At 34.7% G+C, this 14,959-nt stretch overlaps 4 protein-coding genes across 4 annotated transcripts; 3 read left to right on the top strand and 1 right to left on the bottom strand.

The window, feature by feature from the left end:
• Positions 1–159: 159 nt before the first annotated feature.
• LOC100784467 (ALA-interacting subunit 1) lies at positions 160–3,034 on the top strand. The gene is made up of 8 exons (XM_003546901.5): positions 160–336; positions 592–650; positions 756–830; positions 935–1,051; positions 1,209–1,279; positions 1,697–1,997; positions 2,129–2,418; positions 2,809–3,034. The coding sequence occupies exons 1-8, from the start codon at positions 273–275 to the stop codon at positions 2,864–2,866; spliced, it is 1,035 nt and encodes a 344-aa protein (XP_003546949.3). The 5' UTR covers positions 160–272; the 3' UTR covers positions 2,867–3,034.
• Positions 3,035–4,238: 1,204 nt separating this feature from the next.
• Positions 4,239–6,309, top strand: LOC100783940 (protein JINGUBANG). Its single transcript, XM_006597099.4, has 2 exons — positions 4,239–5,020; positions 5,642–6,309. The coding sequence occupies exons 1-2, from the start codon at positions 4,415–4,417 to the stop codon at positions 5,819–5,821; spliced, it is 786 nt and encodes a 261-aa protein (XP_006597162.1). The 5' UTR covers positions 4,239–4,414; the 3' UTR covers positions 5,822–6,309.
• On the top strand, positions 6,279–9,761 carry LOC100807621 (uncharacterized). The gene is made up of 4 exons (XM_003546457.4): positions 6,279–6,837; positions 7,970–8,414; positions 8,521–8,636; positions 9,241–9,761. The coding sequence occupies exons 1-4, from the start codon at positions 6,417–6,419 to the stop codon at positions 9,654–9,656; spliced, it is 1,398 nt and encodes a 465-aa protein (XP_003546505.2). The 5' UTR covers positions 6,279–6,416; the 3' UTR covers positions 9,657–9,761.
• A 1,534-nt stretch (positions 9,762–11,295) lies between these two features.
• Positions 11,296–14,093, bottom strand: LOC100804423 (auxin-responsive protein IAA27-like). The gene is given in 5 exon segments (NM_001253084.2): positions 11,296–11,605; positions 11,893–11,954; positions 12,064–12,205; positions 12,517–12,746; positions 13,355–14,093. Coding segments are annotated over 5 exon segments (960 nt in total). The 5' UTR covers positions 13,843–14,093; the 3' UTR covers positions 11,296–11,567.
• Positions 14,094–14,959: the final 866 nt, after the last annotated feature.

Below are 14,959 nucleotides of genomic sequence, written 5' to 3'. Positions count from 1 at the left end.
ATTTATTAAAATGAGATAGGGAATAAAACATTTAGTATGTGCTATGTGGTGATTAATGGTACGATGAATGAGGAAGGTAACTGTTTGATTGTCACGTATTAGGCGGGGCGAGCGGTAGTTCCGCTGGTGAAATGGTCCAATGTGATTGTGCGGTCACCGACCTTGACAACTGCGTTCTCTTCAAAGTTCAAACCTTAAACACAACACAACTACGTTACTTTTATCCTCTATTCCATCCCTTAATTTGTTTTATCAAAAAACCAGACCCAGTCATGGATATGCCGGTTGACAAAGACGACGCTCCCACTTCAAAGAGAACTTCCAAGAAACCCATATGTGTGTTCTTCACTTGGTTAGATAATTGTCCTGTTTCGTTTACCATTCTATCACGTGTTTAGCTTCAATCAATTGTTCATTCCAAAAAGAAGAAAAAACCATTTGTATCTTTCATTAAACTTGTCATGTCTTCGTTATGATGCCAATTATTCAAATGAATTCTATGTTTGCTCTAAAATCTAGAGGATTTAATGTGCAACGTTGTGTTTGCATTATTGTTCATAATTTGATTTTTTAATTTATTTTTAATTGTAGATTCAAAATTCTCACAGCAAGAACTCCCTGCATGGAAACCGATTCTAACACCTGGATGGGTATAGCGTTCAACACACTTGCCTCATTTATATAGTTTCACTGCATGGCTTCTGGTTTTGCAAAATGTTTTAATATTTGATCGGTGATTTTATCTTTGTTTCCAGGTCATTGCAACATTTTCTGTCATTGGAGTCATCTTCATCCCAATTGGTCTAGCTTCCTTGTTTTCGTCAGAGAGTGTAACATCTCGTATACATATAATATAACATACTTACATAGTGTGAAATGAGATTTGGTGCTGAAGCTGAACGTTTCATTGATATATGAAGAAATACTGATGCAGGTGGAGGAAGCTGTTTTCAGATATGATGAGACTTGCCTTCCTCCCTCACATGCTCAAAATGCAGTGGCTTATATTCAAAGCGATACCACCAACAAGACCTGCATCACCAAATGGACTGTTTGTACACTTACTCTGTACTAACTAACAAGAAATGTTTGAATATTTTGAATAAACTTCTCTAACTCCATTTTTGCACCAGGGTGTTTTTCTTTTCTTTTCCTTTATACCTATTTACATTTCCTTGTTGAAAACAGTTCTGTTGCAAACTTCACAGGTTGAGCATAAAATGGAAGCTCCTATTTATATCTACTATCAGCTTGACAATTACTACCAGAACCATCGCAGGTATGTACACTTTACAGAAAAATCCTTTTCCATATTCTTGTTTAATACTTAAAAATACATATATGGAAAGGCCTTATTTCTGGTTACTTGAAAGTTGAAACTGCTAGCAACTCCTTTAGTTAATCCAGGACTACCAAGTGTCTATGTTCCCAAACAATGTTTATATAACATATTCAAATTTTACAATAACACATTTTTTTATCAGCTTTTACAATAACGTTTAATTACATGTCATGTAAAGATTATTGAAGACTAAGATGGTCCAGGACCACCTAATAATTTTTCCGATTTTCACCAAAAAAAATCATAATAATCAGGGACTCTTTACACTTCTATGTAGTTCATCTCCAAAGCAGTGGTAGTGTTCAAATTGGCGGGAACTCTTTATGCTGATACCAATTTGGCTGAATTTTGCAGATATGTTAAGAGTAGAAACGACAAGCAACTGTGGAATAAGGCAGCTGAGGGGGAAACAAACAATTGTTTTCCCGAAGACAAGACAAAAGATAACCAGCCTATTGTTCCCTGTGGCCTCATTGCATGGAGTATGTTCAACGACACGTACAAATTTTCAACCAGCAACAAGGACTTGACGGTCAACAAAAAGAACATTGCATGGGGGAGTGAGCAAAGGTCCAAATTTGCCTCTGATGTTTATCCAAAAAACTTTCAGCGCGGAGATTTGATTGGGGGTGCAAAACTCAACGAGAGTATACCCGTAAATATATATATATATATATATATATCTTCCTTTTAGTATTACCTTTTGTGTGAGAAAATACCCTGCTTGCATTTAAAAAAGAAAAAGAAAAAAGGAAATAACTTGTGTGGTTTTATGGCATGAACCAGTTAAGTCAACAAGAGGATCTGATAGTGTGGATGCGAACGGCAGCACTACCTACATTCAGAAAACTATATGGGAAGATAGAGGTTGACCTTGAAGTGAATGATGAGATAGAAATAGCAATAGAAAACAATTATAACACATATGAGTTTGGAGGGAAAAAGAATTTGGTTCTCTCAACCACAACTGTCATGGGAGGAAAAAATCCCTTCTTGGGGACTGCATATCTTTTCGTTGGTGGCCTATCCTTGTTCTGTGCCATAGCATTCATACTTCTCTATGTCATCAAGCCAAGGTAAATGAAACATTATTTTGATATATATGCCCCATCCTATCTAGTTGGTTAGTTATATGCACCTACCATTATTCTTTAAGATAAATATTAACCAGTATCTTTAGACATTAATTAAAGATTTAAAAGAAAAAAAATATGTACTAAAATACATAAAATTATATTATTCATTATTTTATTTTTACGTTTTTTCAAGATCTATCCAATAAATAATTTTTTTTAATTTGTTAGCTAATGTCCTAAAACATTAATTGACAAGACCCTTATTTTAATTATGAGCAAAGAAAGTTGGCAAAGAAAGTTTCCAATTATACCACACAAACTTCTGAATTTCAAACTAAATTTAGCACGTGCGATTTATGAGCTGACATTGCCTTATTGCTCTTCATGCAGACCTCTTGGGGACCCGTCTTACTTGTCTTGGAACAGAAATCCAGGGAGTATGAAATGACAGCCGATGGTTCCAATCTTTCGAATTTGACAATTCTCTATATTTCACTGTGTGGCAATGCCTCATTCTGGGACTACATCTCTTGATTACGTGACCAACTTGAAACTCAGTGCATATAAACATTCCTCTTTCTTTTTATAAATAATAAAGGACTACGCTTAAATTTTAGTATAAAACGTTGAATATATTTTGTATAGGTAGTGATTTAGAGAAAGGACAATGAGAATTAATTATCGACTGAATTAGTTTGAATATTTAGTCCTAATTCATATAAGAATCCCACCTTAGTACTTTTTTTTAAAACAATTACTAACCTCATGCTCAATACACGCCCCCCAGGTTCAAGTTTCAGCCTAATATTTTAGTGAATTTTATGTCAGTAGCAGTGGGTGAAATTTCATGTAAAAGCCAGTGGGTTTTCGAATTTTCCGTAAAGTTTGGACTTCCGCAACCACTGCCATTTATTTGCGTTTCTACAAATTTAAGCATTCTTCCTCAGCAATTTCCTAACCAAATTTAAGTGAAAATTATGATGTCAAATTCCAGACGGTTTGGTGAGCAATTTTATGACTGGAACTTGAAGGAATTCCTATAATAGGACTAGCAATTAATGCCATAGGTGTCTCGGGAAAAAAGTTGAGACCCATTTCCTTTACCATCATCTAATTTTAGAAAAAAGCATCGTCCTCCTCAGTTAATTCGCATTTCCCTCAAATGACCCACTTTATGCAATTGATTATCTCTCATAACCTTCCATATAATGGTGCCAAATCCTTCATTTATGATATTCACATGTTTATATCCAAAATTTGAACCCAAGAAAAAAGAATCTTTTTATGAACATCCCAGCATCACTTTCCAGTGTTCTTGAACTTGTTGGAACCTTAAAAAGACTTCGCATTGATTTGCTATCTTCTTTTCCTGTAGTAAAAAGCTCACGTCAACTCTTTCACACCGACATCTAAAAACAAATGTTTTATTGCATTTTTTTTCTTTGATCTCTGAGTATTATAGTTGTATAATTTTGGTCTTTAAGGTTTTAATTGCACAATTGAGTACTTCAAGTATCATAATTATATAATTTTGTTCTTTTTATCAGTTATCTTTATAAATATTTAACAGATTTTTTTGACATGATGGTGAATAATGACGATAGTAAAATCAGTTAAATATTTAATGAAAGAGCAACAGAGATGCTAAAATTGCACAATTAGGATATTTGGAAACCACAATTCACGCAATTTAAACTTAGCGAACTAATGGAGTAAACCAGAAACTAATACTCTGCATCTAACCAAAATGTATGTCCATGGCCTGCCAATGTACCAATGCTCCTCATTTCTTTAATGCATAAATGTGAACAATATACTATTGATTTTCAACCATTGCAATAAACATAGTAATAGCCGGCATCTACCACCCCTCCAATTCATGACCCCATCACACTTCACACCACACCAACTTCATTCATAAGTCATAACCACCAAGACACACCACTGATCTTTCTTTTGGTGTTGAAGAAGAGAAGATCAATGATCTACCTGATCAATGGACGACTCCAACTCACCTGATCCCACCGCATCCTTTGCTTTTAGATCCACAACCACAACCACAACACCTCAGAGCAACTTCTTGAGAAGCCATTCTACTAAAGAAACCCCTTTCTCAAACTTCATTCACTCCCCACCACGCCTCTCTTGTCCCACTCTTTCTCGTAGCCTCCAAAACTCTCCTATTTCCTCTCCACTTCACCACCGTCAATTCTCACCCCCTCCCTCTCCTCCTTCTCCCACAAAACTCTCTGATTCTGAACCTCAAACCACTTACCACTGTGCCTCTTCAGTCCTCAGAAACGATGGACAGATCCTCTCCATTGCCCTGTCATCAAATGGTTTGGTCTACACTGGCTCTGACTCAAACCTTGTGAGGGTGTGGAAGCTCCCTGAGTTCACCGAATGTGGACAACTCAGGACCAAGGCTTGCAGGGTGGTGGCCCTCGAAGTGTCCAATGACACGGTTTATGCAGCATATGGTGATGGCAAAATAAGGGTATGGAGAAGAACTTGGGATAAGGTGTTGAAGCATGTTCGGTTGGCTACCATCCCAAAGACACTCGGCTATGTTCGCAGCTACATCGCCGGCAAAGACAAGACAGTAAGTAAATTTGTTAATGTTTAAGTGATCACCTGCATTTGGCTCTATCCTAGCTACAACATGAACCACTTCTGCTGTTACATTAAAAATGGTGTTTCAAACTTTTAACATGGCCTTATCTTAGAGAATTTGTGTCTCCTCAGCTCTAACAACAAAAATATTTAATGTTAGAGACAATCGTAACCCACACAATTAAATACCACTTAAGAATTTCTCATGATTATCTTTTCCTTCTAGCTAATCAGAAAGCAGGAATTTATGGCTTGTTCGCAATGTTGAAACTGAGTTCTGAAACAATTCACTGACTTCAGGGTGGTTACAGTTTTTTTTTTTTTTTTTGTATAATGGGTACTTTTCCATCACTTAAGATGTCACTTCAATTTCAAAAACTATGAATGTAAAGAGAAAGGATAACTACTATAGATTTCAATTTTAATATTTGATCTTTGTATTACAAGATATCATTAACATGAAGGGAGTTTACTAGTAGAATGAGTCAATGATCATGAAACCACTTAGATTTTTATGTGACTCATTGACTCATAATTACTGGTCTTAGATGCAATGCAAGTATTGATGTCATAATCATAAACTAGATTGTTTGACATGATGACTTAACAGATGCACAAGGGGCTAATCACGGCAATGGCAATAAACACAGCAGAGGACATTCTATACACAGCTTCCCTGGACAAAACGGTGAAAGTGTGGAGAATCTCAGACCTGAAGTGCATAGAGACCATCAAGGCACACACTGAGCCAATCAACGCCATCATAGTGGCAGATGATGGAGTCCTCTAAACTTGACTTTTATAGAATTTAGTTCACCTATTTTCATCTTTATTTCATGCTTTGAATAATCATAATTTTGATTTTTATAAATTATAGTTTTATTTATATAAAATTTTTCTAAAAAATTTATAAGTCAATAATGTCCAATATAAAGAGAAGCTAAATTTATATAAAACTTTAATATAAAATAGGTCTTTAAAAAGACTCATCAAACTAGATATTCAAATAGGTGAACAAAATTATCAATTAAAAATTCACCTATTCCCAATTGCCTTCCCTATCCACAACTCATGAATTAAGAATTTTCAAAGTAGCAACATCTATTGAACTAACTCTCTCACTTCATGGAAATCTTTCATAAAAAAATTTAGTAAAAAAAAAATCTTTCACAAATATTACTAATTAATCCTAAAGATCCATGCTGAACAATTTATATAACATTTTTTAAAAATAAATTTTATCATGTCACTATTTTTTTATATTTGATTTTTTAAATAATATGATAGTAATAAATGATTGTATTAAAAGACTTCCGTTTACATAGAGACAGTGTGTGGCAGTTGGTTAAAATAAGAAAAGAAAGGATGAATAAATAAGAATAAGAATGTCATCTCCTGGAGCATCCTCACAGACGCAGAGCAGCAGCACCACCACCCCTACTCACCGTCATCCCAATCTCTCCGCGCCCTCCATGTTGGAGCGGACTCTCTCCTCCCGCCGCGTCAACTCCTGCGCCGACGGCGACGCCGACGGAGACGCCGACGAATCCAAGACAAAGAAGAACCAACACATTCTCTTCCGCATCACCACCAGAGCCTCCAATTACCTCTCCCGAATCGCCGGTTCCGGTTCCTTCTACCTCCCTTGCGTCATCATCCTCCTTTTCATCTTCTTGGCCTTCTCCTTCCTCTTCACATCTCGCGGCTTCGTCTGCATCTCCTCTTCCTACAGCCCCGTCTCTGGCGCCGGCTTCTTCGGCTTCGATGGCCTCGACTCCGATTTCGGATCCCTCGGCGTGCCCTGCTGTAAGTCTCAAGCGCTGATCTCATCTCTTCCTGAGCCATTTTCGGTTTCGTATCGGATTTTTTGGATCCACGGGAAAAACTAAATTAAATGCTACTACATTCAATTTACTGTATTTCCGGATCCTTGAATTGCTTGTGTTGTTCCCTAATTGGTTGTTCCTGAACGGTTATTTGAATGCTGATGAAAATCCCTGTGTATGTTAAACTAGCCAGCTGTTCAAAGGTAGCAATGTGGCTGTATGTCTTTATCAATTCTGCTAACCATCTTATTTCCCTTATGGTAACGATTAAGAAATCAATACATGGAATGTTTTTGTTACAAATAAAAGCTATAATCTCCCAAAAAAACTTTCAATTTTTTGTTTCTTATTATTATTGAGTGAGTGAGTGGCATTATGTCTTTTTAGAATTTAACATTTGAGCCTAACTCAACCCAAAAGCTACTACTTGTGTACACTATTTTAACTATATCACTAGTTAAAGTGGATTTCCAACACCCCCTCGCGATGAAGACTGGATATTGGTAGGTGATCCAATTATGGCCCTGTAAGAGTGACCCCATAGGTCCAACATCAACCACTAGAATAAGTTTTAATACTATCTTAGAATTTAGGTCTTAGCTTAACTCAATCCCAAAAGCTTACTTATGATATGACAGTTACCCCCACTTATATACACCATTATGTTATGCCCATATCATTAGACAATATGGTATCTCCAACCTATTTTCCTACAAATCTTTCTATAAATTTTCTTAATACTTTATGAATAAAATTATTAAATGAAAGAGTAAATGCATTTAATGTCTTGGAATTGGAAATAAATATAAAAAAATAAAATTCAATACTTATCATACAAAGCAAGGAGGAAGATTAGTAGGATGGTGATGTTGGGGGGGGGGGGGGGGGTAGAATTATTCTATTCTAGTTAGGTAACAAAAATGTGTGAAGTGTTTGTGGCCAAACTAACATTTTGTGAACGAGCTTGTCATTTTAAGCATTATGGAATTGGGAGTAAAATGATGATTTTTAATTTTAACACTCTTGTTTCACATCCTTACTTTTAATTTTGAAATCATTAAGTCGTGTTGTTGAATTGTTGTGGGATACTTATAATCTTATCCTTGGTAAAGGCAGATCGAAACATGGTAAAACTGTGGAATGGACATCAAAAGATTTACTCAAGGGGTTAGAAGAGTTTGTTCCTATATATGAAACCCGGCCAATTAAGAACAACATGTATGGGATGGGTTTTGACCACAGCTTTGGGCTTTGGTTTATTGCCTGCTGGCTGAAGCCAGATCTGATGATCGAGAGTGGTGCTTTCAAAGGACATTCAACTTGGGTTTTGCGGCAGGCTATGCCAGACACACCAATAATTTCTCTTTCACCTAGGCATCCAGAAAAGTACCTGAAAAAGGGACCTGCTTATGTTGATGGTAACTGCACGTATTATGCTGGGAAGGACTTTGTGGATTTTGGGAGCATTGACTGGCCCAACGTGATGAAGAAACACGGGATTTCGGACCTTAATCGGGTTCTTATATTTTTTGATGACCACCAGAATGAATTGAAAAGGTGACTTACTAGATCTTTGAGATGCAAGATTCAATAGTTGAGTGCTTCTGATGAAACAGTTATTCATTATTACTATTTATTATTTTATATATGTCAAAATGAGCAGAATTGAACAAGCTTTGAAAGCTGGGTTCCGACATCTTGTCTTTGAGGATAACTATGACACTGGAACTGGTGATCATTATTCATTAAGGCAGATATGTGATCAATCTTATATTAGAGGTATGTAAATTCACTTTCTAGAATTATTTATATGTTACTGAATTTTCTTTCCGTTTCAATTAGCATTGCATGTAACTCTCATGTTATAGACATTCATTAGTGTTGCATTTCCTCTTGACATAGTTACGGGGGCTTGATATGTTTCAACTATCAATTCTTGATGTGTTTTGGCTTGACTAGTTAAATATCTTACTTGAAGGACTGAGGTGTTGCATTAAACAACTTGAGGGCTTAGAAACTCTAGACAATTCGGCAAAGCAGCAGAAAATGTGGAATTTTGTCTGAGTTATACTCTAACCAATGCCAAAAGTGATTCATTCAATACTACAAAAACTTCTCAATTTATGGTTTTGGTTACAAAAAGTACTGTGATAACATTTTGACAAGCGTTGTTGCCATAGTAAGTGTAGCATCCAGTTGGAAAATATTTGGTTGGTTTCAGACAACTTTTGATAATCCTTACAGCAGTGTGGAATTAGTTTTCTCTATTTAAATTTTTTAATATATTATTCTATTAGGCTATTAGCATTAGGGGTATCTGGTAAGCAATAACTTGTTCCTGATAAGGAAATTCACTTCTATTTCATTCTCTTGTTGATCTAAGGTGGGGGGCACAATTGCTTTAAAGACAGTGATGAAGCTAGGATCAGGTCAAGGAGGAAGAAATTCTGGGAGAAAGCAGTCGATATTGAAGAACTCTGTGGTCCAGATGAAGCATGGTGGGGAGTTAGAGGCTTTATGCGGGATAACTTTAATCATAGTAATAAGCCAATATCTTATGCTCAACATTTCCAGAATAGCCGATATATTGAATCTATTCTTGATGTTTACTGGGAGCTCCCTCCAGTTGCTGGTCCTTCCCTCACCCATCAAACCAGATATGATCCTGCTCGTGCACCCAGTCCTATTGTTGAAGATGGGCGGTATGGCTTGTTCCGAAGGCTAGGTTTGGCCAACCTTGACAATTCTGTATTTAATGGATACACTCAGATGGTTTATTTACAGATATCTGAACAATAAGTTAGAGTTTCTTAGACAAGGGTATGTAGTAGAAAGAAGTTTTGTACCTGTATTATGTATGCATTGTTTCTTCTGCCTGATTTGCCTTAAGATGTAGTTTTTTTATTCTTCTTGGCCGTTTCCTTTTGAAATTCAAGCTAAGTTATCTTTAGTCAATGCTGAATTCTTTCTAATATGGTTTGCTCCTTGTTCACATAACTATGCCAATGTGTCAGTAATCTTTCTTATTATCGTCTCAAAAGTTTGGCATTATAAATCTGCACCATCCTCCGCAACAGTTCAAAATCACAGTAGCACACACAATGAACCTCACATCTTATTATGTTGTCAACGCATATAACAATAATGCACTGCTGGAGTCTTTATCTAGTTTGGAAGTGGCTACTGCAAATTTTGGCGCATTTTTTGCTAGTAAACTAGACTTTCGTGTCGTCTTCAGCCTTCATTTATACTTGCAGTTGTAGGGTCCGGGTGCAACATTCCTGCAGCACCACACTGACCATTAACACTAATTCTATGAACACTGCATTCATTTTCATGTCTGCCACTTTCGCCTTCGAAATCCTTGTTTCATTTGCCTACTTTGGTTCAAATTAAATGCAGCCATTGCCAAATTTTGTATATACATGTGTGCAGTGTGCGTGTGTTTTTGTTGAATTTGTTACAACTTAGATTGGAGTATTGAATAATTTTAAGTGTTGAATTAGTGTCATTTCACTTGACCTTTTTCCTAACTGGCATTGATACTATTGGTGAGGTGAGATGATCATGAAGCCTGGGTGCCAGTCTGGAACTGTTATCTTATCTTGAATGATGGGCCATTTGATTATAGTTTATTTTAGAACATCAGCTGCGAGTTTGATTTCTTTGTAATAAAATCGTGTACTATTTAAGTGTGATAAATTATTTATTAATCCATATAAGTAAATAATTATACAAGTAAATCATGCATCCTGTCACTAAATTCGATTATATAATATCCCGTGAATATAGTAAATTTCGAAAAAGTTAGATTTAGTATGATAAAATCGTTACGAAAAAGATTTAGTATGATAAAATGAATATTTATTTATTTATGTGAATTAATAAATGAACCAACAAATCGATTATTGCAGTTTTACTGTGCAGAAGTCAAACTCTTGTGCGCTTTTCATTCAAAAGTTTTAAAAAGTGAGGAAATTTGGGAGAACTAAAGCAGAATAATTATTTTACCAAGTTGTAAAAAAAACTTTTTATTTTAGAATGAACAAATCCAAATACACAACTTAAAATTACATTTTATTAAAAAATATATATTAAACTCTCGGCCTTGATGCTAATCTTCCCGTTCCTTAGAATTGAATTTCAGTTCACTTTTCCAATTAAAATATCATATACATGCTAAATTAAGCATTTCAGGATTCCGGCATTCTGTTCTTTTAAACAGATATCTTCCTTGAATTGAGAGCAACCTTAGAATATATAAAAATAATGACAGAATTTAAATATATCACACACAGCACAACCAGCAAATTTCCTCTTTATCATGGGGACTAACATTATAGGACCAAGAGATATGGTTATTACCATTTAATAACAAAATACAAAGGTTCAGTATGTATATTGAAAACAAATACATGGAGAAAATTCAGAATAGTTATAGAGGGGAAAAGCACAACAAGCAATTCTTTTATACAGCAACTAGAATCCAAAGATACACAAAATAGAGAAACAAACAAAATATGTGTATATATTGTCTGGATGTCTCCAGTTGAATTCTACTAATAAAACTTGTCAGACTATTAATGCACAAAAACTGAGACACTGAATGACATGTTTTTGATTTTGAACAGAATCATAAACTCAAACGCCCTTGTAAATCTTTATATGCTTCAGTAATAACCAGCTTCGGTCAAACAGGTTTTTTCTGCATTAGTTTTGGCTCCTAGATTTTTCCATGGCCCTTGGAGCTGCAACCAAGACAATTCAGAACACATGTTTAATAAATCTTGCATTCCAAATCAAAGATTATGATGAAAGATGATATTTTACAATGGAGTGATTCTAATATGAGATTAGAATAAAAAAGTCAAGATAACATTAAAATAACTCTTAACAAAAATTAAAAACATTTTCAATCGGTTGCCTAATAAGCAAGAATTCATGCAAGAATAGCTTTACAATTTCCTTAAAAGAGCCTTTAATCCAGAAAGTACTTCACATGTAAATGCATGCTAAAAGTAAGAATAAGACATACCTAGCCCAATTGCCTCAGAGCCTTTCATGATCCTTAGTCTCCGACATGAATCAGTGAACATCCTGCATTGACAAAGGATTTAACAAGTTCAACCAGAGCTATCATAATTGAAAAATAACATTATCTTAAAATATATAAATTATAATCATGACAAGAGGAAAAATAGCTTACTCCCAAGGAACATCACCCACAAGCATCCAATCTCCATCTTTGTCTTCATATGTAAGAACATATTCAGATCCATGGAGAAGATCCCTCAAAGAGCTCTCACTTAGTCCATCTTTCCCAGGAAGTCCAGGAGAATTGCATTGACCTAATTTTAATGAATAGGAAAATGTCACGTTGCAAAGTGGTTATGTAGAATTTCAAAAGGGAAATAGTGGCTAAAAAAGAAGCTTAGGCTCTTTCTTGCCAAGTGAAACTACACAGATGTCAAATTCCAATTTTTTAGATTTAGCAAATACAAGTTTCAATGTTAATCAATTGGTAAAAAATACTATTAGCCTTTGAAAGTCAAGCTAAAGAAACTAATGAAAAAAACCATAAGCCTTTGAAAGGGCGTGTAGAAGAAACTTGTGAAAAAAGCAAATACATATGGATTTTGAAGAAAGGCAGAGGTAGTACCAATGGTAAAGCAGCTGAACATCTTCTCAAGGGCTGAGGAAAGTTCCATATAGTTGTTATATGTTTTGAGATCAACCTTTCTAAGATAAGGGGCACCATCCATACTGACTTTTACATAGAGACAACCAAATCCTGATTTTCCCTCATCGTCATCATTGTTCTTTGTCAAATTAGAGGCCATAGTGTTCTTTCGGAAAGATCGAATTGGTGGCCATCCCACAACTTGTGCCCTGTTGCGAAAAAAATTATTTTCATTAGTCCCAAAATGAATTCTATAAAAGAGTAATATCAGAAGTCGAAAACTTTCCCATAAAGGAAAAAAATCCATTAACCACTTCACTTTTTAGGATTAGAAACAATATCTAACTGAAAAACCAGGATTAAAAATATGACTATCAATTTTTAATCACACAATTTGTTTACACCAGCTTTAACAATGTCTTGAATAGATTATCAACCTACCTACCTCGCACAACCTTCTTTTTAATAAGGCACCGCATCTGGCAGAGACAAAGTTAACTAATTTTTTTCATAGGTATGAGAAATACAATAGATATATATCAAATTCCGAAAGGTTAATTTCCCATTCATGCTCACAATTTCAAATCCTCCATGAGAAAATAGAAAGAAAAAGAAGCCATTGAACAGCCAATCAGATGCTAGTTTCATGAATTGCTACATCTTCAACAAAAAAACAAGACATCTAACTCAAACTCTTTCCACCTTCTATTCCTTTATTCAGCCTGATTATAGCATAGCAATAAGCAAAACAAAACATGTGGATTAGTAAACACAACAGAAAAAACAAAAAAGTTAAGAAGGATGCAAACAAACATACTTAGCAGCAGGAGCACTTGCATGGCCATTTGTTGCAGCAACCTGATCATTCTTTTCCTGAACCGGTTTAGTAGATTGAGGAAGAACTGCACCAACCTCTTTGATGGTGGTGTTAGCCTGTTGTTGGGTGTTAGTTTGAGTGTCTAAACCAATAATAGGTTTCCCAACATTGGCCCCTCTTGGAGAGAACAAAGCAGCTCCTTGAGATCCCTCAGTGACATCAGAGAAGCCCCTCTTGGCCCCAGCCTTCAAAGGGCTTACAACTGAGCAAACATTGTTATTGTTCTGCAACTCTTTGCCAAAAAGACAGAGTGCAGAACCTGATTTTCTCTCTGGAGACTCGCAACCAGGGAGGCCAAGCCTCAGCTCTGTCTCCTTCAAGTTCAGTGATGAGGTTTTACCATCCTCAGAAGACAGTTTGTCAGAGCTTCCGTCCATTGACGGATTCTCTGCCAACCCTATGTAATCATGTTCCAATGCTCTAGACATCAAAGCCACAAGATGATAGGATCCAGAATATGCAACACAGCTTCAAACAAGTGGAGCATACAATATATTATATAGTATATATGGTATGATAAATATAAATTTACAAATCTTTGTGAACAGAAAGAACAGAGAGAGTATGCAAGCAAGTCAGAGAGCAGAGCTTCAATAGCAGTTATGGTGTGATATTGACAGCAAGTCCAGGAGTTGGTTTTGTTGATGCAGAAAAGAACCTTCTCTGCCCTTTCTCTAGTAAACCTTTTCCTTTGTAATGCCAGAATAAGAAGGAAAATAAAACATTTTTTTTATTTTTTTTAATGCTACTTTCTTAAACTAAAATTCGAATTTCACTTATTAACCTAACTAATATAAATCAGCAGCAAAAGTGATACTATAAGTTTTGTATTAAGGTGAAATTTCAATTATTAATGTTGAACAACATTATAAAAAACTCATAATATTGAATTTCAGTTGTCATTCTTTTAATCATCAAATACACATATCAGTTGCCACAATATTATTTTTTATTTTAGGTTTACTGGTAATTTTGAGTGTGAGTCTTAGACATATAATTCTATTAAATTTTTAAGAGAAAGTTTTGTTGAATCTTATTCAACTTAATACAATTAACTTCTGTTAATTAAATATTTTAAGAGAAAGTTTTGTTGTTTAATATAATAATAATCTTATTCTTCTATTTATAGTAATTTTATTCGATTTGAATAAAATTATGTCATGTGAGAAATACATGTTATCTTTATTAAAAAAAGTTTCCATTTTAACAAAACATATTCTTTAAAAAAATCACTGTGTTTATAAATAAATGATAAAGTATTAAAAATAAAAATATTTTTATGTAAAATTAAAAAAAATTAAAGTAATTTGATCAAATATATCTAACAATTTCACATCATATAACCATGGAATTTTTGTAATTGGTATAATAATATATTGATAAAAGATATGATGACAATCTCTAGTGTATAAAGATATTCTTTGTACTAACGATTGTGCATTGAAGATTAATATATTATGGATGCTGTTAATGTTTTTAGTGTAATGACTAAAAGAGAAAAATATTTAATGTAAAAAATATCATAAATAATATAATTTTTTATTT

The sequence above is a fragment of the Glycine max genome, chromosome 15 (assembly GCF_000004515.6).
Source record: "Glycine max cultivar Williams 82 chromosome 15, Glycine_max_v4.0, whole genome shotgun sequence".
NCBI lineage: Eukaryota > Viridiplantae > Streptophyta > Magnoliopsida > Fabales > Fabaceae > Glycine > Glycine max.
The sequence above is the reverse complement of the archived record's forward strand: the minus strand, read 5'-3'. Positions and strand labels throughout refer to the sequence as shown.